The sequence below is a fragment of the Oncorhynchus mykiss genome, chromosome 4 (assembly GCF_057628025.1).
Source record: "Oncorhynchus mykiss isolate SJ-2025 chromosome 4, ASM5762802v1, whole genome shotgun sequence".
In the NCBI taxonomy this organism is placed as follows: Eukaryota; Metazoa; Chordata; class Actinopteri; order Salmoniformes; family Salmonidae; genus Oncorhynchus; species Oncorhynchus mykiss.
The window spans coordinates 4,676,583-4,702,500 of NC_143025.1; the positions used below are offsets into that span (position 1 = coordinate 4,676,583).

The 25,918-nt window shown below is 45.1% G+C and overlaps 2 protein-coding genes across 2 annotated transcripts in view; one reads left to right on the forward strand and one right to left on the reverse strand.

Moving 5' to 3' along the window:
- The window catches only part of LOC118947091 (E3 ubiquitin/ISG15 ligase TRIM25-like), a 91,879-nt gene that overhangs the window by 16,039 nt on the left and 49,922 nt on the right, over window positions 1-25,918 (forward strand). The gene's annotated exons all lie outside the window — the stretch shown is intronic.
- LOC149983670 (tripartite motif-containing protein 16-like protein) lies at window positions 8,875-12,484 on the reverse strand (the record flags this gene model as incomplete). Its single annotated transcript, XM_090233381.1, has 3 exons — window positions 8,875-12,005; window positions 12,237-12,296; window positions 12,421-12,484. Coding segments are annotated over 3 exons (642 nt in total), but the record flags the coding sequence as incomplete, so codon positions are not given.

The window sequence follows — 25,918 nt, forward strand, 5'->3', positions numbered from 1 at the left end:
AAAGACCTATGGTTACTGTCCTATAATGTCTAGGAAGTGTATCGATAGGGGACTACTCAGACAGACAAAAAGACCTATGGTTACTGTCCTATAATGTCTAGGAAGTGTATCGATAGGGGACTGATCAGACAGGCAAATAGACCTGTGGTTACTGTCCTATAATGTCTAGGAAGTGTATCGATAGGGGACTACTCAGACAGACAAAAATACCTATGTTGACCGCCTATTGTGAAGATGAAGTGAATCAATTAGGGACTACTCAGACAGGTAAAACCCTGTGGTTACCGCTTGGCTGTGTTGAGGAAGTGAATCAGTAAAGGACTACTCAGATAGGCAAAGATCCTGTTGTTACCGCTTGGCTGTGTTGAGGAAGTGAATCAGTAAAGGACTACTCAGACAGGTAAAACCCTGTGGTTACTGCTCAGACAGGGAAAACCCCGTGGTTACTACTCAGACAGGTAAAACCCTGTGGTTACTACTCAGACAGGTAAAACCCTGTGGTTACTTCTCAGACAGGTAAAACCCTGTGGTTACTACTCAGACAGGTAAAACCCTGTGGTTACTACTCAGACAGGTAAAACCCTGTGGTTACTACTCAGACAGGTAAAACCCTGTGGTTACTACTCAGACAGGTAAAACCCTGTGGTTACTACTCAGACAGGTAAAACCCTGTGGTTACTACTCAGACAGGTAAAACCCTGTGGTTACTACTCAGACAGGTAAAACCCTGTGGTTACTACTCAGACAGGTAAAACCCCGTTTAATACCGCTTTTCTCTGTGACGAGGAAGTGAATCAGAAAAAGGCTGAATTTGCAGGTGGTTTAGGAAAGCGTAAGAGGTGTGTAAAGGTGAGTGTAAAAGTTCTCTGCTGTTGGTGCTGAAGGGGTTGCACAGTTCTCCCAGACCGTCACTTGACTGTGACCTGGTAGGGAGGACGCACCCAGTCCCACACTACTTCTCCCGGACCGACACTTGACTGTGACCTGGTAGGGAGGACGCACCCAGTCCCACACTACTTCTCCCGGACCGACACTTGACTGTGACCTGGTAGGGAGGACGCACCCAGTCCCACACTACTTCTCCCGGACCGTCACTTGACTGTGACCTGGTAGGGAGGACGCACCCAGTCCCACACTACTTCTCCCGGACCGTCACTTGACTGTGACCTGGTAGGGAGGACGCACCCAGTCCCACACTACTTCTCCCGGACCGACACTTGACTGTGACCTGGCAGGGAGGACGCACCCAGTCCCACACTACTTCTCCCGGACCGACACTTAACTGTGACCTGGCAGGGAGGATGCACCCAGTCCCACACTACTTCTCCCGGACCGTCACTTAACTGTGACCTGGCAGGGAGGACGCACCCAGTCCCACACTACTTCTCCCGGACCGTCACTTGACTGTGACCTGGTAGAGAGGACGCACCCAGTCCCACACTACTTCTCCCGGACCGACACTTGACTGTGACCTGGCAGGGAGGACGCACCCAGTCCCACACTACTTCTCCCGGACCGACACTTAACTGTGACCTGGCAGGGAGGATGCACCCAGTCCCACACTACTTCTCCCGGACCGTCACTTAACTGTGACCTGGCAGGGAGGACGCACCCAGTCCCACACTACTTCTCCCGGACCGTCACTTGACTGTGACCTGGTAGAGAGGACGCACCCAGTCCCACACTACTTCTCCCGGACCGACACTTGACTGTGACCTGGCAGGGAGGACGCACCCAGTCCCACACTACTTCTCCCGGACCATCACTTGACTGTGACCTGGTAGGGAGGACGCACCCAGTCCCACACTGAAGGAGGCAAGTGTGAATGGTACATAAATAACCATTGAACTAATATAATACTAGAAGTTTGAACAGGATAAATTAAAAATACATGAACATTACACAATAAAATGTTAATAAATGTCATGACGATATCAGCGATTGACCAGTAAGACCATTAAACATTACATACTGTGCTGCAAGGTAGAAGAATATACAGTACAGAGAAACATACAAGTAATAACATTTGAAGTAAGCAGATACTCAACAATTATCAAAACCTAGAAACAGGGGTAATAACCAATAACCAATAGTGCAATAATCAGAGAAAGAAAAGTAATGTGGATATCAATAGGAGGGAACAGCGTGGGGTCAAGACATCCAGGACTTAACAGACTGTTAGGAAGGTTTGGCCCTGGACCAGGAGGGAGAAATCTAACAACAAGAGAAACAGAGAGGTTTTAATAAAGTGAAGAGCACAATAAAACGAAACTAGGGAGCAAAATAAATAGGAATATCTCAGGACGTTAAAGGAATAAACAGACAAATAAACCCGGAAATAAGAATATCAGTAACGTTAGAACAAATAAGGAAGTTAATAAATGAAAGAGCAGCAATAATAAAAATATAACCTGTCAGTAGACTAATATTATAGACAATACTAGTAACTAGCAGACCTAACACAGGAAAAGGAATACAACTGAGACTGATGGTAGGAAGACCACAAATACAGGCTGCAAAAATGAGTAAAACAGCAGAATAAATTCTGGGCGCCAGGCGTCCCCTATGTAACACAGTGGGTAAAATGTACACCAGTGGGTAAAACCCCCACCATACACCAGTGGGTAAAACCCCCACCATACACCAGCGGGTAAAACCTCCACCATACACCAGTGGGTAAAACCTCCACCATGCACCAGTGGGTAAAACCCCCACCATACACCAGTGGGTAAAACCCCCACCATACACCAGTGGGTAAAACCTCCACAATACACCAGTGGGTAAAACCTCCACCATACACCAGTGGGTAAAACCCCCACCATACACCAGTGGGTAAAACCTCCACCATACACCAGTGGGTAAAACCTCCACCATACACCAGTGGGTAAAACCCCCACCATACACCAGTGGGTAAAACCCCCACCATACACCAGTGGGTAAAACCTCCACAATACACCAGTGGGTAAAACCCCCACCATACACCAGTGGGTAAAACCTCCACCATACACCAGTGGGTAAAACCCCCACCATACACCAGTGGGTAAAACCCCCACCATACACCAGTGGGTAAAACCTCCACAATACACCAGTGGGTAAAACCCCCACCATACACCAGTGGGTAAAACCTCCACCATGCACCAGTGGGTAAAACCCCCACCATGCACCAGTGGGTAAAACCTCCACCATACACCAGTGGGTAAAACCTCCACCATACACCAGTGGGTAAAACCTCCACCATGCACCAGTGGGTAAAACCTCCACCATGCACCTGTGGGTAAAACCCCCACCATACACCAGTGGGTAAAACCCCCACCATACACCAGTGGGTAAAACCTCCACCATACACCAGTGGGTAAAACCTCCACCGTACACCAGTAGGTAAAACCCCCACCATGCACCAGTGGGTAAAACCCCCACCATACACCAGTGGGTAAAACCTCCACCATACACCAGTGGGTAAAACCGCCACCATGCACCAGTGGGTAAAACCTCCTGGTGTCCAGAGTGGTGGAAATAAAGAGAGAAACAAAGGTGGAAGATGAGAAGGAGACTCCCTCTGTGGCCTCTCAGGTAAAAGAAAAGGACCTGGAAAGGACAGGGGAGACTGAGCAATGTGCAGGAAGGAACCCAGAAAAGTTGAACTGTTATGAAAGATTATGTGGAAATAGGAAGACAAGTGTGAATGATTTGGTAACATGGGTTATTAATAATAGTGATATTTAAGGTGCAATACTGGAATAAGACATTAAGTCATCCATATTCTCCAGTAATACATTTGCAAACTTTATAGTTTAGTTTCTAATACAAGGTATTAAGTGTTGTGACCAATGAATTATTATCCGGGGAAGTGGGTAGCCCTGCCTTGGAAAATAGTTAATAGAAGGTGTGTATTATTTAAAGAAGGGAAAGGTTTGGGAATAATAACGACCCCGTTTCTCCCTGTAAGATGGAGGATTTTAATAAAGCCATGGAGTCGCTGAAAGAAGCGCGAGAGCTTTCTACCAATTCTTCTGGAATATGGGGAATTAATAGATGTACTTAGCTACAAAAAGACTGGGTATGTGAAGACATTGATATAATTAATAGATGTACTTAGCTGCAAAGAGACTGGGTATGTGAGGACATTGATATAATTAATAGATGTACTTAGCTACAAAAAGACTGGGTATGTGAGGACATTGATATAATTAATAGATGTACTTAGCTACAAAAAGACTGGGTATGTGAGGACATTGATATAATTAATAGATGTACTTAGCTACAAAAATACTGGGTATGTGAGGACATTGATATAATTTGTATTTCGGCTTTGATGGCAGGTTTGAAACCTATGATCAAAACGACAATTGTGGTGGCTGTGGATAAAATAGTGCAAGATGTTTTGAGAGTGGAATATAACTCCGCCCACTTCACATACGTGTGAGGGGTTAATAGGTGAAAACAGGCTGCCTGGGACAACGATTGACAGCTGCCTCTGATTGAGAACCATACCAGGCCAAACACAGAAATACCAACTCATCGAAAAACAAACACAGACAACCCACCCAACTCACGCTCTGGCCATAGTAAAACAAAGACATAACAAAAGAACTAAGGTCAGAACGTGACAACGACAATTGTGGGGGTTGTGGATAAAATATAGCAAGATGTTTTGAGAGTGGAATATAACTAACTATAGTCACTAACTATAGTTTCAATGGCCAAGGTAAACCACAGAAATGTAGTGTAAAAACACCACAGCGTAGGGAGACAGAGTCCTGTTTTAGGGGTGGGGCTATTTGGTTATTGGAGAAGGGAGTGTAAAGTGGGACTGGAACCTGCTGCATTCTAAGGAAATGCTGCTATACATGCGTTTGCATCTTTTTCAAAAGAGCAACAAAAAATAATTTTGAGAGCAGCAGGAGAGGAAATGTCACATATCGGTGTATCGCCTCGGTTCGATTGATAGTGGTTCATAGAGGTTACAGATTCTATGTCAAGGATGTTGCATGATATCACTTCTTACCCAACGTTTTAGTAGAGGCCAGGGATCACAGGAAAACTTATTTTGGGATGAAGAATCTAGGTGAAATGCCAGGGGAAGGGATTCTAAAGGGAAAACATTTAAATTATATGGCCAAACACTCCTTGTTAACTCAGAAAGCCTTAGGTTATTTTTTGATCTCATGAGATGTTGTATGTGGTTTGATTCCGAAATTGATTTAAATTAGATGTGATTTTACTCTGATATAGATTTACATTTGATGTGGTTTTATTCTGAAATAGATTTACGTTTGATGTGGGTTTTACTCTGAAATAGATTTCTAGAATGTAGGAAAGGGGTGGAGGGGTAACGAGGAATTAGCAAAGGGGTTACTAAACCTAAAATGAGGTGGACATGTTTTCAGTTAGTTCCTGAACATTGTGGTGGTTATGGAGAATAGGACTGAATAAAACATACGTGATGAGAGTAAAGACAGTGGATTTACAATTATCATGTTTGGTTTATAATTAATACATTTAATGATGAGAGTAAAGACAGTGGATTTACAATTATGTTTGGTTTATAATTAATACATTTAATGATGAGAGTAAGGACAGTGGATTTACAATTATCATGTTTAGTTTATTCAAATTAGTTTATTTTTGATTTAACATGTTTTTGAATCACGTTATGAATCATGTCCAGTTGGAGACTGGAGCACACTGCAGTCCCTTCCAGGTCCATAGGGTTTTACTGCCCCCTGCTGGAGACTGGAGCACACTGCAGTCCCTTTCAGGTACATAGGGTTTTACTGCCCCCTGCTGGAGACTGGAGCACACTGCAGTCCCTTTCAGGTCCATATGGTTTTACTGTCCCCTGCTGGAGACTGGAACACACTGCAGTCCCTTTCATGTCCATATGGTTTTACTGCCCCCTGCTGGAGACTGGAGCACACTGCAGTCCCTTTCAGGTCCATATGGTTTTACTGCCCCCTGCTGGAGACTGGAGCACACTGCAGTCCCTTTCAGGTCCATATGGTTTTACTGCCCCCTGCTGGAGACTGGAACACACTGCAGTCCCTTTCAGGTCCATAGGGTTTTACTGCCCCCTGCTGGAGACTGGAGCACACTGCAGTCCCGTTCAGGTCCATAGGGATTTACTGCCCCCTGCTGGAGACTGGAACACACTGCAGTCCCTTTCAGGTCCATAGGGATTTACTGCCCCTTGCTGTGACGGATCCAACAAATATCCCCAGGTCCCATCTCATCCAACACGTCAATGACTCTTATAGGAGGGAGGGAGCATTACTCATGTTAAGCTATGTAATGAACTGTACATTTTATGGTGAATTTTAATACAGATTTACTTTAATACAATAATAATTCATTGAATGTAATTAGCTTGTGTTTTGTAATTATGTTATTGAAACAGAATAAGTCAGTAATGAGGGAATAAATAAGTCCAGTCCAACCATGACCTCTCTCCTCTTTCACATCCCTCTATCATCACTCCATGGGGGAGTACAACCATTACCTCTCTCCTCTTTCACATCCCTCTATCATCACTCCATGGGGGAGTACAACCATTACCTCTCTCCTCTTTCACATCCCTCTATCATCACTCCATGGGGGAGTACAACCGTTACCTCTCTCCTCTTTCACATCCCTCTATCATCACTCCATGGGGGAGTACAACCATTACCTCTCTCCTCTTTCACATCCCTCTATCATCACTCCCAGGGGGGAGTCCCAATAATCTCTCCTTCCTCCTGAAGTGGAACATTCCTTCTCTACTCCTCACAAATGTAAAAGCATTGGATTGGTGTTGACATGGGGTAGAGGGAGTTTACATAAACCAGTAATTTCCTTTAAATCCATGAAGGGAAGTGGGAGAGAATCAGATAAAGTTGTGGAGATGAAGGAATATGGACTGTATGTAGAACCATAGTAAAGACCAGTATGGACTATCAATACAGATACTGTATGTAGAACCATAGTAAAGACCAGTATGGACTATCAATACAGATACTGTATGTAGAACCATAGTAAAGACCAGTATGGACTATCAATACAGATACTGTATATAGAACCATAGTAAAGACCAGTATGGACTATCAATACAGATACTGTATGTAGAACCATAGTAAAGACCAGTATGGACTATCAATACAGATACTGTATGTAGAACCATAGTAAAGACCAGTATGGACTATCAATACAGATACTGTATATAGAACCATAGTAAAGACCAGTATGGACTATCAATACAGATACTGTATGTAGAACCATAGTAAAGACCAGTATGGACTATCAATACAGGTACTGTATGTAGAACCATAGTAAAGACCAGTATGGACTATCAATACAGATACTGTATGTAGAACCATAGTAAAGACCAGTATGGACTATCAATACAGGTACTGTATGTAGAACCATAGTAAAGACCAGTATGGACTATCAATACAGATACTGTATGTAGAACCATAGTAAAGACCAGTATGGACTATCAATACAGATACTGTATGTAGAACCATAGTAAAGACCAGTATGGACTATCAATACAGGTACTGTATGTAGAACCATAGTAAAGACCAGTATGGACTATCAATACAGATACTGTATGTAGAACCATAGTAAAGACCAGTATGGACTATCAATACAGATACTGTATGTAGAACCATAGTAAAGACCAGTATGGACTATCAATACAGATACTGTATGTAGAACCATAGTAAAGACCAGTATGGACTATCAATACAGATACTGTATGTAGAACCATAGTAAAGACCAGTATGGACTATCAATACAGATACTGTAGTAGAACCATAGTAAAGACCAGTATGGACTATCAATACAGATACTGTATGTAGAACCATAGTAAAGACCAGTATGGACTATCAATACAGGTACTGTATGTAGAACCATAGTAAAGACCAGTATGGACTATCAATACAGGTACTGTATGTAGAACCATAGTAAAGACCAGTATGGACTATCAATACAGATACTGTAGTAGAACCATAGTAAAGACCAGTATGGACTATCAATACAGGTACTGTATGTAGAACCATAGTAAAGACCAGTATGGACTATCAATACAGATACTGTATGTAGAACCATAGTAAAGACCAGTATGGACTATCAATACAGGTACTGTATGTAGAACCATAGTAAAGACCAGTATGGACTATCAATACAGATACTGTAGTAGAACCATAGTAAAGACCAGTATGGACTATCAATACAGGTACTGTATGTAGAACCATAGTAAAGACCAGTATGGACTATCAATACAGATACTGTATGTAGAACCATAGTAAAGACCAGTATGGACTATCAATACAGATACTGTATGTAGAACCATAGTATAGACCAGTATGGACTATCAATACAGGTACTGTATGTAGAACCATAGTAAAGACCAGTATGGACTATCAATACAGATACTGTATGTAGAACCATAGTAAAGACCAGTATGGACGATCAATACAAAGTGACCATTTAGAATGAGACCCAGTTCAATGAGAGGAAGTCTTAACAGAACTGGGGGATGACAGACAGGAAGTGGGGGGGTGGAGATCTAATATATTGTTGTGCCAAACACTAAAGCATGATATTGTAATAAATCTACACCCTATTCCCTACGTAGAACACTACTTTAGACCTGGTCAGAAGCACCGTAGTGCACTACGTAGGGAATAGGGAACCATTTGGAATAGAGACAGTAATTCCCCTGAACATCTTCCTCTTCCTCATCTGGTTTCTTGAACAGCCCTTCACTCCTCCCCTCTTCCTCCCCTCCTCCCTTTTCATTCTATTCTATCAGCCACACCACTAGCTCACCTCCACACAATACATTTACAAGTTAAAGACACACCTTGGAATAAATAACAAAGGAAAACTATTACTAGATGAAGTTGAGTGTTTTTTATTATTTCCCATCACCATAAATCATATTTAATCACTGAACAGTAGCAGACCTAACTTCATCTGTTCCTGACTCTGGATAGTGGATTAAAAAGACCATCAATCTACAATGATATTAAAGTACTATTCTGAACATTACTGATATACTGAGTGGCAAGTCAAGATATCTGCTGGTTTTATTGTTTGGTCAACAGCACCACCTGCTGGACAGGTTTAATGTTGCTGGACTGAGCAGTATGGGAGGATGAAAGAAGACACATTTAGGGCCGGTTTCCTGGACATCTACATTGAACATACTGTTTAGTCCAGGACTAGGATTCATCTGTGTCTGGGAAACCAGACCATATAGTTTAGTAGAAAGTAAGTGATACCAGCTTGTAGTGGGCTGACTAGTCCTGAATTGTCCTTTAGTTCCTGGACCATTTTCCATGCAGCTCCAGGTGACAGAGAACACATCAATTAGGACCGAGCCAACAAGCTGATCAATGATACTGAGGAGAATTACATAGAGACAGAGAACCAACTGAGAAAACATATCAATGGTTCTGAATGACAACCAATATACATCAACACCAGACATCATGATTCATGGAAATGTACAAGATTAAAACATTGTATTGAATTTTAATTAATAACAAATCAGTTTACAGTTTGACTAGTATCTATGTGGACCCTACTACAGTTTAACCAGCTCAGCTATAGACTACACCAGCATGACTAGTATCTATGTGGACCCTACTACAGTTTAACCAGCTCAGCTATAGACTACACCAGCATGACTAGTATCTATGTGGACCCTACTACAGTTTAACCAGCTCAGCTATAGACTACACCAGCATGACTAGTATCTATGTGGACCCTACTACAGTTTAACCAGCTCAGCTATAGACTACACCAGCATGACTAGTATCTATGTGGACCCTACTACAGTTTAACCAGCTCAGCTATAGACTACACCAGCATGACTAGTATCTATGTGGACCCTACTACAGTTTAACCAGCTCAGCTATAGACTACACCAGCATGACTAGTATCTATGTGGACCCTACTACAGTTTAACCAGCTCAGCTATAGACTACACCAGCATGACTAGTATCTATGTGGACCCTACTACAGTTTAACCAGCTCAGCTATAGACTACACCAGCATGACTAGTATCTATGTGGACCCTACTACAGTTTAACCAGCTCAGCTATAGACTACACCAGCATGACTAGTATCTATGTGGACCCTACTACAGTTTAACCAGCTCAGCTATAGACTACACCAGCATGACTAGTATCTATGTGGACCCTACTACAGTTTAACCAGCTCAGCTATAGACTACACCAGCATGACTAGTATCTATGTGGACCCTACTACAGTTTAACCAGCTCAGCTATAGACTACACCAGCATGACTAGTATCTATGTGGACCCTACTACAGTTTAACCAGCTCAGCTATAGACTACACCAGCATGACTAGTATCTATGTGGACCCTACTACAGTTTAACCAGCTCAGCTATAGACTACACCAGCATGACTAGTATCTATGTGGACCCTACTACAGTTTAACCAGCTCAGCTATAGACTACACCAGCATGACTAGTATCTATGTGGACCCTACTACAGTTTAACCAGCTCAGCTATAGACTACACCAGCATGACTAGTATCTATGTGGACCCTACTACAGTTTAACCAGCTCAGCTATTGACTTCACCAGCATGACTAGTATCTATGTGGACCCTACTACAGTTTAACCAGCTCAGCTATAGACTACACCAGCATGACTAGTATCTATGTGGACCCTACTACAGTTTAACCAGCTCAGCTATTGACTTCACCAGCATGACTAGTATCTATGTGGACCCTACTACAGTTTAACCAGCTCAGCTATAGACTACACCAGCATGACTAGTATCTATGTGGACCCTACTACAGTTTAACCAGCTCAGCTATAGACTACACCAGCATGACTAGTATCTATGTGGACCCTACTACAGTTTAACCAGCTCAGCTATAGACTACACCAGCATGACTAGTATCTATGTGGACCCTACTACAGTTTAACCAGCTCAGCTATAGACTACAACAGCATGACTAGTATCTATGTGGACCCTACTACAGTTTAACCAGCTCAGCTATAGACTACACCAGCATGACTAGTATCTATGTGGACCCTACTACAGTTTAACCAGCTCAGCAATAGACTACACCAGCATGACTAGTATCTATGTGGACCCTACTACAGTTTAACCAGCTCAGCTATAGACTACACCAGCATGACTAGTATCTATGTGGACCCTACTACAGTTTAACCAGCTCAGCTATAGACTACACCAGCATGACTAGTATCTATGTGGACCCTACTACAGTTTAACCAGCTCAGCTATAGACTACACCAGCATGACTAGTATCTATGTGGACCCTACTACAGTTTAACCAGCTCAGCTATAGACTACACCAGCATGACTAGTATCTATGTGGACCCTACTACAGTTTAACCAGCTCAGCTATAGACTACACCAGCATGACTAGTATCTATGTGGACCCTACTACAGTTTAACCAGCTCAGCTATAGACTACACCAGCATGACTAGTATCTATGTGGACCCTACTACAGTTTAAACAGCTCAGCAGTACCTCCTACATAGAGCCAAAACCCAGGATAGAGGGGCTGAGTGAATGTGGTCTGGACTCTGTGGAGGAGGGTCATTGTGTCAGAGACACTGTAGAAGGACAGAGTACCTGCCTTGTGATCCAGGTACACTCCTACTCTGGAGGACTGAGGGCCTGATACTTTAGTCACAACATTATTGTGTCTGAAACAATAACCACCTCTAGAGCACTGTAAACTCCAGGACTTGTTATTGTTTCCAAATCTACCACCTCTCTCTGTTCTGCTGATGTCTTTATATGAGACTGCTATAACAATAACATCACCAGTCCTCTCCACCTCCCAGTAACAGCGTCCAGACAGACCCTCTCTACACAGAACCTGACACCAGTTGGTGAATCTGTCTGGATGGTCAGGATATGGTTGGACTTGGTCTGTATAGGTCACCTTTCTGTTCCCTTCAGACAGAGAGAGGCGTGTGCCTGCTGTGTTTGGGTCCAGTGTGAGCTGACAGGAATCTGGGAGAAGAGCAGAGACCAATGAGGGGAGTCAGAACAATAAGTTAAGTCAGATACTGTATCTACCCTGTCTTTGATTAGAGCACAGCAGAGATCAAATCAGAGAAATATGAGGAGTCAGATAGATACCCAGTCTTTGATTAGATCTACTATTGCTATATATTTCTAGAGGGATTGTTAGGAGTGTCAGTAAAAAGAGACTGTTAGTTACTTCACAATAAAGAGACTCACATTGTAACAACTGTTCTCTGGTCTTGGGCTCTGGAGGCAGTACAACATCCACTATATTCACTACAGACACACAAACACATTGACAGAGAGAGGGAATGTTATCATCAGACCATATTCCACATGTATATGACTAGTAGGGAACTTTCAATGGTCTAAAGTTGATGTTCTGTTGTTTTCAACACACCTGTAGTGGAGATCTTGGTCCATTCTCCTTTAAGGAAGTCTTCTAGTTTCTCTCTCAGTTCAGACAGTCTTACTCACATCTCCAAAGTACTGAAGAGGACGGACAACGATGCTGGGTAAGTCTGAAGATACACTGATACTGGAGAGAGACTGATACCTCTGGAGAGAGAGAGAGAGAGAGAGAGAGACTGATAACTCTGGAGAGAGAGAGAGAGAGAGAGAGAGACTGATAACTCTGGAGAGAGAGAGAGAGAGAGAGAGAGAGACTGATAACTCTGGAGAGAGAGAGAGAGAGAGAGAGAGACTGATAACTCTGGAGAGAGAGAGAGAGAGAGAGACTGATAACTCTGGAGAGAGAGAGAGAGAGAGAGAGACTGATAACTCTGGAGAGAGAGAGAGAGAGAGAGAGAGACTGATAACTCTGGAGAGAGAGAGAGAGAGACTGATAACTCTGGAGAGAGAGAGAGAGAGACTGATACCTCTGGAGAGAGAGAGAGAGAGAGAGAGAGACTGATACCTCTGGAGAGAGAGAGAGAGAGAGAGAGACTGATAACTCTGGAGAGAGAGAGAGAGAGAGAGAGAGACTGATAACTCTGGAGAGAGAGAGAGAGAGAGAGACTGATAACTCTGGAGAGAGAGAGAGAGACTGATAACTCTGGAGAGAGAGAGAGAGAGAGACTGATAACTCTGGAGAGAGAGAGAGAGAGACTGATAACTCTGGAGAGAGAGAGAGAGAGAGAGACTGATAACTCTGGAGAGAGAGAGAGAGAGACATAACTCTGGAGAGAGAGAGAGAGAGAGACTGATAACTCTGGAGAGAGAGAGAGAGAGAGACTGATAACTCTGGAGAGAGAGAGAGAGAGAGAGAGAGACTGATAACTCTGGAGAGAGAGAGAGAGAGAGAGAGACTGATAACTCTGGAGAGAGAGAGAGAGAGAGAGAGACTGATAACTCTGGAGAGATAGAGAGAGAGAGAGAGAGACTGATAACTCTGGAGAGAGGGAGAGAGAGAGAGAGAGAGAGAGAGAGAGAGACTGATAACTCTGGAGAGAGAGAGAGAGAGAGACTGATAACTCTGGAGAGAGAGAGAGAGAGAGACTGATAACTCTGGAGAGAGAGAGAGAGAGACTGATAACTCTGGAGAGAGAGAGAGAGAGAGACTGATAACTCTGGAGAGAGAGAGAGAGAGAGAGAGACTGATAACTCTGGAGAGAGAGAGAGAGAGAGAGAGAGACTGATACCTCTGGAGAGAGAGAGAGAGAGAGAGACTGATAACTCTGGAGAGAGAGAGAGAGAGAGAGAGAGAGAGACTGATAACTCTGGAGAGAGAGAGAGCGAGAGAGACTGATAACTCTGGAGAGAGAGAGAGAGACTGATAACTCTGGAGAGAGAGAGAGAGAGAGACTGATAACTCTGGAGAGAGAGAGAGACTGATAACTCTGGAGAGAGAGAGAGAGAGAGAGAGAGAGACTGATAACTCTGGAGAGAGAGAGAGAGAGACATAACTCTGGAGAGAGAGAGAGAGAGACTGATAACTCTGGAGAGAGAGAGAGAGAGAGAGAGACTGATAACTCTGGAGAGAGAGAGAGAGAGAGAGAGAGAGACTGATAACTCTGGAGAGAGAGAGAGAGAGAGAGAGACTGATAACTCTGGAGAGAGAGAGAGAGAGACTGATAACTCTGGAGAGAGAGAGAGAGAGAGAGAGAGAGAGAGACATAACTCTGGAGAAAGAGAGAGAGACTGATAACTCTGGAGAGAGAGAGAGAGAGAGACTGATAACTCTGGAGAGAGAGAGAGAGAGAGAGAGAGAGAGAGACTGATAACTCTGGAGAGAGAGAGAGAGAGAGAGAGAGGGAGAGACTGATAACTCTGGAGAGAGAGAGAGAGAGAGAGAGACTGATAACTCTGGAGAGAGAGAGAGAGAGAGAGAGAGAGACTGATAACTCTGGAGAGAGAGAGAGAGAGAGACTGATAACTCTGGAGAGAGAGAGAGAGAGAGAGAGAGAGATCCGGAGTTCCAAATTGAGCAGCTGCTGAAAAATGAGCTCCTGTATATATTGAGATTTAAATGGTTTTTTAGAGTGAAGTACATCGAAAAAATCAAAAGAAAACTGCAAGACTCAATAGAAGACAATACAAGCAACAAACCAAAAAGACAGGATTTTGAAAAAGTAACTATTTTTCATAAAATTATACAGTTATCTTAGCTAGCTGAATTGTTAGCTGAATTGTTTACATGTTGCTAAGCAGTTGCTAAGGACTCCTGGAAGAAGCTAGCTAGCTTACAAAGAATAACAAAAAAATATCTAGTTAACAGAAGAAAGGAAGACAAAATAAGGACAGAAGAAAAAAGGAAAAGAAAAAAGGATAACAAAGTGAAACAGTCCTCTGAAGAAACAAGAGAGAAACAAGAGAGCATTATACAAGAAACAGCACTTCTATTGCAACATTGTAGCCAACATCACCAGCATTGCTATGGAAATTGTTTACCCACCAGACATCCAAACAGAGAAAGCTAAGAAAAGTTTGTTGATGGGACAGAACCATGAATGCCTGTTTGCAGATCTTACCAGTTACAAAACAAGAGCAAATTTAATTTTTAATACCAATCGAGGGAACATATGGAAAAAGGTTATTTGCAACCATTTCCCTTTCTCAAAAAAGAGGGGCATCAGCCAAGGATGTCAGATCAGCATTTTTGAAGAAGCTGACCAGAGCAACACATATCAAACAGTAAACTTATATAATAATGGAACTGTATTGATACAAGGCAATGATTCAAGCCTCCAGGCTTTTGAGAATAGGTTTGCTACCCTAAAAGAAGACGCTGACATCATCTCAGAAAATGAGGAAAAAGTCAAGGAGGGAGATGGAGAAAAGCAGACCCCAATGGTCTCTGTGACCCAGCAGGAAGCCCTCAACGTCCCTTTACCTACCTCACCTGCAGCAGACAGAGTCAAGGACATGACAATTTCAATAAGAACACCTGCTATGCAACGTTTCCACAACACCCTCTCTCTAGTCGAAGCAGAGGTCATAGAACTCAGAGAGAACAAGCTTCAAGAGGAGGACACTGTCCAGAAACTCAAAGAAGAGATGAAACAGTTCAGGGAGGAGAGCAGAGCATCCATAGCTAAATTAGAAAGCAGAATGGACAAGCTGAGTCAGACAAATGATGACCTCAGAGACCATCTGAGCACAACAAGAAAGGAGCTCGAACAAAAAGAGAGGTACATTGACACCCTCAACCGGCAGAGAGTCATTGTGTCCTCTGCATCTAGAGAACATGTCCACCAGCTTGGTACAACACAAGCAGAACCTGAGACCAGCATGGCCTCCACTACACAGCCGGATGACACTGCACAAGCCTACCAGTCTGCTCCAGCCCAGGTCAACCTACCAGCCTCTCAGTCTGCTCCAGCCCAGGTCAACCTACCAGCCTCCCAGTCTGCTCCAGCCCAGGTCAGAATACCAGCCTTCCAGTCTGCTCCAGCCCAGGTTAACCTACCAGCCTCCCAGTCTGCTCCAGCCCAGGTCAACCTACCAGCCTCCCAGTCTGCTCCAGCCCAGGTTAACCTACCAGCCTCCCAGTCTGCTCCAGCCCAGGTCAACCTACCAGCCTCCCAGTCTGCTCCAGCCCAGGTCAGAATACCAGCCTCCCAGTCTGCTCCAGCCCAGGTTAACCTACCAGCCTCCCAGTCTGCTCCAGCCCAGGTCAGAATACCAGCCTCCCAGTCTGCTCCACCCAGACAATCACCCACAACTGCAATTCTAATTGATTCAAATGGGAAGTTCTTAGTCCAGGAAAGATTATTCCCTAGACACCAGGTGTATAAGTTCTGGTGTCCTACAACTGAGAGTGCAATGCAGCTACTCAGTCAGACCAGGATTGACACCCCTGACAACATCATCATCCACACTGGCACAAACGACCTTCATGCCAAAGGTGAAAATGTATCTGGGGCAGTGAGAAGAGTGGCAGAACGGGCACAGGCTATGTTCCCAACAACCAATATAGTTGTGTCCACCCTCCTACCAAGAAAAGACTTCCCAGAAAAGTTGATCGACAAAATAAATCAACAGATCACTGTGGACTGTGCCTCACTGCTCAACGTCAGAACGGCTCACCACCCCACTCTGACATGTCAACACTTATATGATAATATACATCTTGATCAGGACAGTATCAGAACCTTTGCCAAGGACCTAAAAGATGCAACACTTGGCAGGGACCCACACACCCATCACCCCAGCAACAAAGGTCCCCCGCCCCACCTTCTGAAACAACAGTACCTCCACCATCCCGAGGAGAAAAGAGCCAGACATGACTTATTACAGCACAGCTCTACTAGACCAGGCCCAACACAGCACAGCTCTACTAGACCTGGCCCATCACAACACAGCTCTACTAGACCCGGCCCTTCACAACACAGCTCTACTAGACCCGGCCCTTCACAACACAGCTCTACTAGACCCAGCCCATCCCAACACAGCTCTACTAGACCTGGCCCATCACAACACAGCTCTACTAGACCTGGCCCATCACAACAAAGCTCTACTAGACCCGGCCCTTCACAACACAGCTCTACTAGACCCGGCCCATCACAACACAGCTCTACTAGACCCGGCCCATCACAACACAGCTCTACTAGACCCGGCCCATCACAACACAGCTCTACTAGACCCGGCCCATCACAACACAGCTCTACTAGACCCGGCCCATCACAACACAGCTCTACTAGACCTGTCCCATCACAACACAGCTCTACTAGACCTGTCCCATCACAACACAGCTCTACTAGACCCAGCCCATCACAACACAGCTCTGACCACTACTCCAGGGTCGGTCAGAACACTGCCCTTCAGGGAAGTAGACCACATGATGCAGTCCACACCATGTATCAATTAGATCGTCAGCCTACATATGCTGAGGTAACCTCTGGCAGAAGACCCCTAGAACAATCAGAGATAGGAGAGGTGCGCCAACTACTGCAACTAATATGCAGACTACTGAGCTAGACAGTCCCTTTAATTCACACACGGGCACGCGCACGCACACACACACACACAAACACACAGGGTTGCAGATTGCACATGAAATAAGTACAGTGCAATCTTATTCCATTCTTATTAATTTGTTTAAAAATATTCCTAAATGTATTGACACCGGTATTATAATAATTATTATATGTAATGGTGTGTGTGTGTGTGTGTGTGTGTGTGTGTGTGCGCGTGTATGTGTATGTATGTATGTATGTATGTGTGTATATGTGTATGTGCATGTATATATATATATATATATATATATATATGTGTATGTATATATGTATGTATGTATGTATGTATGTATGTATGTGTGTGTGTGTATGTATGTGTGTGTGTGTGTGTGTGTGTGTGTGTGTGTGTGTGTGTGTGTGTGTGTGTGTGTGTATGTATGTATGTATGTGTGTATATGTATGTGTATGTATATGTGTGTATGTATGTGTATGTGTATGTATATATGTATATATATATATATATATATATATATATATATGTATGTGCATGTATATGTATATGTATGTGTATGTATGTATATATATGTATATGTATATATATATATATATGTATATATATATATATGTGTGTATATATATATATATATATATATATATATATATATATATATATATATATATATATATAGTATTTTATTTTTTTTGTTTTTTTCGATGTACTTTACTCAAACCAGTGAATATCACTTATTATAAATGAGATCATTAACTATCAGCTCTTGGAATATCCAGGGCCTATACTCTTCACATTTTGGTTATAAAACAACTAATCCAGAATTGATTAAAAACATCAAGGGACAGGACATCATAATCCTACTGGAAACATGGTGTCGTGGAGACATAGATACTCAGTGTCCCTCAGGCTATAGAGAAAGTTTACTACCATCAATCAAACATAAAAATGTTAAACGGGGCCGAGACTCAGGTGGAATCATCATTTGGCATAAGCAGGACTTAGCACTGAATGAAATGAAAAAAGGTACCACTCACATTTGGCTAAAACTTAACAAAGGTACAATCTATTGTGACAATGATGTATACATATGTGCAGCTTATGCTCCTCCTTCAGATTCATCATATTATGATGATCAGTTTTTTGACAATCTCCAGACAGATATCATTACATTTCAGGCGCAGGGTAAAGTGCTTCTTTGTGGAGATTTCAATGCAAGAACAGGTTCTGAGCCTGACTACACTGATGCGGGAGGTAACCACCACATATTTGGACACCCCTCCTTGTACAGTAGCCCTATTATAAATAATAGAAACAGTCCTGACCAAATACTGAACAAAAATGGAAAAGAGTTAGTACATCTCTGTCGAGCCTTAGGCCTGTACATGCTTAATGGTAGAATCAGAGGGGACTCTTTAGGTCAGTTTACTTACTGCTCAGCTCTTGGGACAAGTGTAGTCGATTATGCCATCACTGACATTGACCCCTCCTCCATTAGTGCATTCACTGTCAGACCACAGACACCATTGTCAGATCACAGTCAGATCAACGTGTTTCTGAAGAAATTAACCGGCAATATTCATTCAAAAAAACAGCCCAATAAACTTTACAACATAAACCAATCGTTCAGATGGGCTCCAAACAGTGCAGAGGCATTCATTGAAACATTGAACTCAAATGAAATGATGAACTCTATACAGTTTTTCAATAACTCACAGTACCAAAACAATAAAGATGGTGTCAATTCAGCTACCCAAAACATCAACTGCATATTTCAAAAAGCAGCATCGAAAGCAAATTTGAGAAAACCAAAGCAATGCAACATCAGAAGCAAAAATCAAAATGTTTCTGACAAATGGTTTGATAATGAATGTAAAACAATTAGAAAACACCTAAGACAAATGTCAAACAAAAAACATAAGCAGCAAAACAACCCAGAGCTACGATATGAATACTTTGAAACTCTGAAACAGTATAAACAAACACTGAAATGCAAGAAATTGAATTATACCAACAAGACACTTGATGAAATTGAAAACGCAATTGACCAAAATCAGTTCTGGGACATGTGGAACAATTTAAGCACATCAAAGCCACAAGAATTAGCCATACAAGATGTAGGAATTTGGAAAACTTACTTTGATAATCTATACAAAAACATCCCACAAAAAGACTTAAACCAGAACCAATTAGAAATTAAAGAAAAATTGAACATCCTGGAATCAGTCATTAAAAACAACCAAAATCCATTAGATTACCCAATAACCCAACAAGAACTAAATGAAAAGCTAAAATCTATTAAATCAAAAAAGGCTTGTGGTGTAGACAACATCAGAAATGAAATGCTGAAAAACAGCACACCTGAGTTGCAAAATGCTGTGCTTAAATTGTTCAACATGGTTTTAACTTCTGGCTGCTTCCCTGATGTCTGGAACCAGGGGCTCATCTCCCCTATCCACAAAAGTGGAGACAAATCAGAACCCAATAATTACAGGGGAATTTGCGTCAACAGTAACTTGGGAAAGATTTTCTGTAGCATTTTGAATTCAAGAATTCAAACCTTTCTTCAAGAAAAAAATGTAATAAGTAAATGTCAAATTGGCTTTCTCCCTAACCATCGCACTACTGACCATATATACACCTTACACACACTAATTAATAAACACGTCCACCAAAAAAAAGAGGGCAAAATCTTTGCTTGCTTTATTGACTTTAAAAAAGCATTTGATTCGATTTGGCACGAAGGGCTATTCTACAAAATTCTACAAAGTGGGCTTGGTGGTAAGGTGTATGACTTAATAAAATGTATGTACACAGAAAATAAGTGTGCAATAAAAATCAAAAACCAAAGAACAGAATTTTTTTCACAATGTCGAGGTGTGAGACAAGGCTGCAATTTGAGTCCAAATCTTTTCAACATTTATATCAATGAATTAGCAGACATGTTGGACCAATCTCCAGCCCCAGGACTCACACTATTTGACACAGAGGTGAAATACCTGCTATATGCTGATGACTTGGTACTTCTATCACCAACCAAAGAAGGTCTTCAACAAAACATTAATATTCTGGAGCAATATTGCCATAATTGGGCCCTGGCAGTAAATTTCCAAAAAACTAAAATCATGATTTTCCAAAAAAAACCCAGATGTCAGAAACAAAAATGTAAATTCACCCTGAACAACACCTTAATTGAACACACAAAAAATTACACCTACCTTGGTCTGACCATATCTGCATCGGGAAACTTTAATATGGCAGTGAATGCACTCAAAGAAAAAGCCCGCAGAGCAATGTATGCAATAAAAATGAAATTATTCAAAATCAACATCCCAATTAGAATTTGGACTAAAATATTTGACAGTGTAATCCTACCAATAGCACTTTATGGAAGTGAGGTTTGGGGGCCACTCAATAAACTGGATTTTAAAATGTGGGACAAACATCCAATTGAAACCCTACATGCAGAATTCTGTCGGAAAATTCTACAAGTCCAGAGAAATACACCAACTAATGCATGTAGGGCAGAATTGGGCCGTTTTCCAGTAATAATGAAAATACAGAAAAGATCATTAAAATTTTGGCTACATCTAAATTCAAGTCCAAATTCGAGTCTGCAATTTAAAGCACTTCAAGCCCAAGAGCTGAGCCCAGAAACGAGCCCTCTCAGTCAGCTGGTGTTGGACCTCACCAATCAAGCTGACACCAGCACTGCTTCAAAAGAAAGAATTCCAATAAACAAAATCATGAACCAATCAAAGGAATCATACTTACAATACTGGAAAAACGAAACAAAATCCCAAAGCCGACTAAATTGCTATCTGACCCTAAACAGAGAATATGAATTGGCTGATTATCTCTACTCTGTCAGAGATACGAAGCAGAGACAGATCCTTACCAAGTACAGGCTGAGTGACCACCGATTGGCAATAGAAACCGGCAGACATAAAAAGACATGGCTACCCAAAGAGGAGCGTGTATGTGGTCACTGCATGACAGGGGAGGTAGAGACAGAGATGCACTTTCTCCTTTACTGTGATAAATATTCCTCACAAAGAGATTCATTATTCACAGAAATGACTACATATATTCCACATTTTTACAAATTGAACCCAGAGGAAAAACTAAGAATACTCATGGGCGAAGGAGCAATGGCTCCTCTTGCAGCCAAATATGTATTTTCCTGCCATAGCCTGAGGGACACTGAATAATAACATCTGCATAGTAAACAGTAACTTACTTATTATTACTATTATTGTTATTACTATAATTATTAATGTTTACTGTAGACTATTACCATTTTATTGTATTTATTTTTGTATTATTATTTACTACCATTTTATATTATTATTTGCTATCATTTACAATTTTGTTACAATGTATATTGTATACATTGTTGCTTTGGCAATATTGACACAATGTTTTTCATGCCAATAAAGCAGCTTGAATTTGAATTTGAATTTGAATTTGAGAGAGAGACTGATAACTCTGGAGAGAGAGAGAGAGAGAGAGAGAGAGGGCGAACAGAGAGAGAGGGGCGGGGGGACAGAGAGAGAGAGAGACGGACAGAGAGAGAGAGAGAGAGAGAGAGAGAGGGGCGGACAGAGAGAGAGGGGCGGACAGAGAGGGAGAGGGACGGACAGATAGAGGGACGGACAGAGAGAGATAGAGGGACGGACAGAGAGAGAGAGGGACGGACACAGAGAGAGAGGGACGGACACAGAGAGAGAGGGACGGACACAGAGAGAGAGGGACGGACACAGAGAGAGAGGGACGGACACAGAGAGAGAGGGACGGACACAGAGAGAGAGGGACGGACACAGAGAGAGAGGGACGGACACAGAGAGAGAGGGACGGACACAGAGAGAGAGGGACGGACACAGAGAGAGAGGGACGGACAGAGAGAGAGAGGGACGGACAGAGAGAGAGGGACAGACAGAGAGAGAGAGGGACGGACACAGAGAGAGAGGGACGGACACAGAGAGAGAGAGGGACGGACACAGAGAGACAGGGACGGACACAGAGAGAGAGGGACGAACAGAGAGAGAGAGGGACGGACAGAGAGAGAGGGACGGACAGAGAGAGAGAGAGAGGGACGGACAGAGAGAGACAGAGGGACGGACAGACAGAGAGAGAGGGACGGACAGAGAGAGAGCGAGAGGGACGGACAGAGAGAGAGCGAGAGGGACGGACAGAGAGAGAGCGAGCGAGAGGGACGGACAGAGAGAGAGCGGGACGGACAGAGAAAGAGAGGGACGGACAGAGAGGGAGAGGGACGGACAGAGAGGGAGAGGGACGGACAGAGAGGAAGAGAGACGGACAGAGGGAGAGGGACGGACAGAGGGAGAGGGGCGGACAGAGAGGGAGAGGGACGGACAGAGAGAGAGGGGCGGACAGAGAGGGAGAGGGACGGACAGAGAGGGAGAGGGACGGACAGAGAGGGAGAGGGACGGACAGAGAGGGAGAGGGACGGACAGATAGAGGGACGGACACAGAGAGAGAGGGACGGACAGAGAGAGAGAGGGACCGACCGAGAGAGAGAGGGACGGACAGAGAGAGAGAGGGACGGACAGAGAGAGAGAGGGACGGACACAGAGAGAGAGGGACGGACAGAGAGAGAGGGACGGACAGAGAGAGAGAGGGACGGACAGAGAGAGAGAGAGGGACGGACAGACAAAGAGTGAGGGACGGACAGACAGAGAGTGAGGGACGGACAGACAGAGAGTGAGGGACGGACAGAGAGAGAGCGAGAGGGACGGACAGAGAGAGAGCGAGAGGGACGGACAGAGAGAGAGCGAGAGGGACGGACAGAGAGAGAGCGAGAGGGACGGACAGAGAGAGAGAGGGACGGACAGATAGAGGTGACGGACACAGAGAGAGAGGGACGGACAGAGAGAGAGAGGGACGGACAGAGAGAGAGGGACGGACAGAGAGGGAGAGGGACGGACAGAGAGGGAGAGGGACGGACAGAGAGGGAGAGGGACGGACAGAGAGGGAGAGGGACGGACAGAGAGGGAGAGGGACGGACAGAGAGAGAGGGGCGGACAGAGAGGGAGAGGGACGGACAGATAGAGGGACGGACACAGAGAGAGAGGGACGAACAGAGAGAGAGAGGGACGGACAGAGAGAGAGAGGGACGGACAGAGAGAGAGAGGGACGGACAGAGAGAGAGAGAGGGACGGACAGAGAGAGAGAGAGGGACGGACAGAGAGAGAGAGGGACAGACACAGAGAGAGAGGGACGGACACAGAGAGAGAGGGACGGACACAGAGAGAGAGGGACGGACACAGAGAGAGAGGGACGGACACAGAGAGAGAGGGACGGACACAGAGAGAGAGGGACGGACACAGAGAGAGAGAGGGACGGACACAGAGAGAGAGGGACGGACACAGAGAGAGAGGGACGGACAGAGAGAGAGAGGGACGGACAGAGAGAGAGAGGGACAGACAGAGAGAGAGAGGGACGGACACAGAGAGAGAGGGACGGACACAGAGAGAGAGAGGGACGGACACAGAGAGAGAGGGACGGACAGAGAGAGAGAGGGACGGACAGAGAGAGAGAGGGACGGACAGAGAGAGAGAGGGACGGACAGAGAGAGAGAGAGAGGGACGGACAGAGAGAGACAGAGAGGGACGGACAGACAGAGAGAGAGGGACGGACAGAGAGAGAGCGAGAGGGACGGACAGAGAGAGAGCGAGAGGGACGGACAGAGAGAGAGCGAGAGGGACGGACAGAGAGGGAGAGGGACGGACAGAGAGGGAGAGGGACGGACAGAGAGGAAGAGAGACGGACAGAGGGAGAGGGACGGACAGAGGGAGAGGGACGGACAGAGGGAGAGGGACGGACAGAGGGAGAGGGACGGACAGAGAGGGAGAGGGACGGACAGAGAGAGAGGGGAGGACAGAGAGGGAGAGGGACGGACAGATAGAGGGACGGACACAGAGAGAGAGGGACGGACAGAGAGAGAGCGACAGGGACGGACAGAGAGAGAGCGAGAGGGACGGACAGAGAGAGAGCGAGAGGGACGGACAGAGAGGGAGAGGGACGGACAGAGAGGGAGAGGGACGGACAGAGAGGAAGAGAGACGGACAGAGGGAGAGGGACGGACAGAGGGAGAGGGACGGACAGAGGGAAAGGGACGGACAGAGAGGGAGAGGGACGGACAGAGAGAGAGGGGCGGACAGAGAGGGAGAGGGACGGACACAGAGAGAGAGGGACGGACAGAGAGAGAGAGGGACGGACAGAGAGAGAGAGGGACGGACAGAGAGAGAGAGAGGGACGGACAGAGAGAGAGAGAGGGACTGACAGACAAAGAGTGAGGGACGGACAGACAGAGAGTGAGGGACGGACAGACAGAGAGTGAGGGACGGACAGACAGAGAGCGAGAGGGACGGACAGAGAGAGAGCGAGAGGGACGGACAGAGAGAGAGCGAGAGGGACGGACAGATAGAGGTGACGGACACAGAGAGAGAGGGACGGACAGAGAGAGAGAGGGACGGACAGAGAGAGAGAGGGACGGACAGAGAGGGAGAGGGACGGACAGAGAGGGAGAGGGACGGACAGAGAGGGAGAGGGACGGACAGAGAGGGAGAGGGACGGACAAAGAGAGAGGGGCGGACAGAGAGGGAGAGGGACGGACAGATAGAGGGACGGACACAGAGAGAGAGGGACGAACAGAGAGAGAGAGGGACGGACAGAGAGAGAGAGGGACGGACAGAGAGAGAGAGGGACGGACAGAGAGAGAGAGGGACGGACAGAGAGAGAGAGGGACGGACAGAGAGAGAGAGGGACGGACAGAGAGAGAGAGGGACGGACAGAGAGAGAGAGAGGGACGGACAGAGAGAGAGAGAGAGAGGGACGGACAGACAAAGAGTGAGGGACGGACAGACAGAGAGTGAGGGACGGACAGACAGAGAGTGAGGGACGGACAGACAGAGAGCGAGAGGGACGGACAGAGAGAGAGCGAGAGGGACGGACAGAGAGAGAGAGGGACGGACAGAGAGAGAGAGGGACGGACAGAGAGGGAGAGGGACGGACAGAGAGGGAGAGGGACGGACAGAGAGGGAGAGGGACGGACAGAGAGGGAGAGGGACGGACAGATAGAGGTGACGGACACAGAGAGAGAGGGACGGACAGAGAGAGAGAGGGACGGACAGAGAGAGAGAGGGACGGACAGATAGAGGTGACGGACACAGAGAGAGAGGGACGGACAGAGAGAGAGAGGGACGGACAGAGAGAGAGAGGGACGGACAGAGAGGGAGAGGGACGGACAGAGAGGGAGAGGGACGGACAGAGAGGGAGAGGGACGGACAGAGAGGGAGAGGGACGGACAGAGAGGGAGAGGGACGGACAAAGAGTGAGGGGCGGACAGAGAGGGAGAGGGACGGACAGATAGAGGTGACGGACACAGAGAGAGAGGGACGGACAGAGAGAGAGAGGGACGGACAGAGAGAGAGAGGGACGGACAGAGAGGGAGAGGGACGGACAGAGAG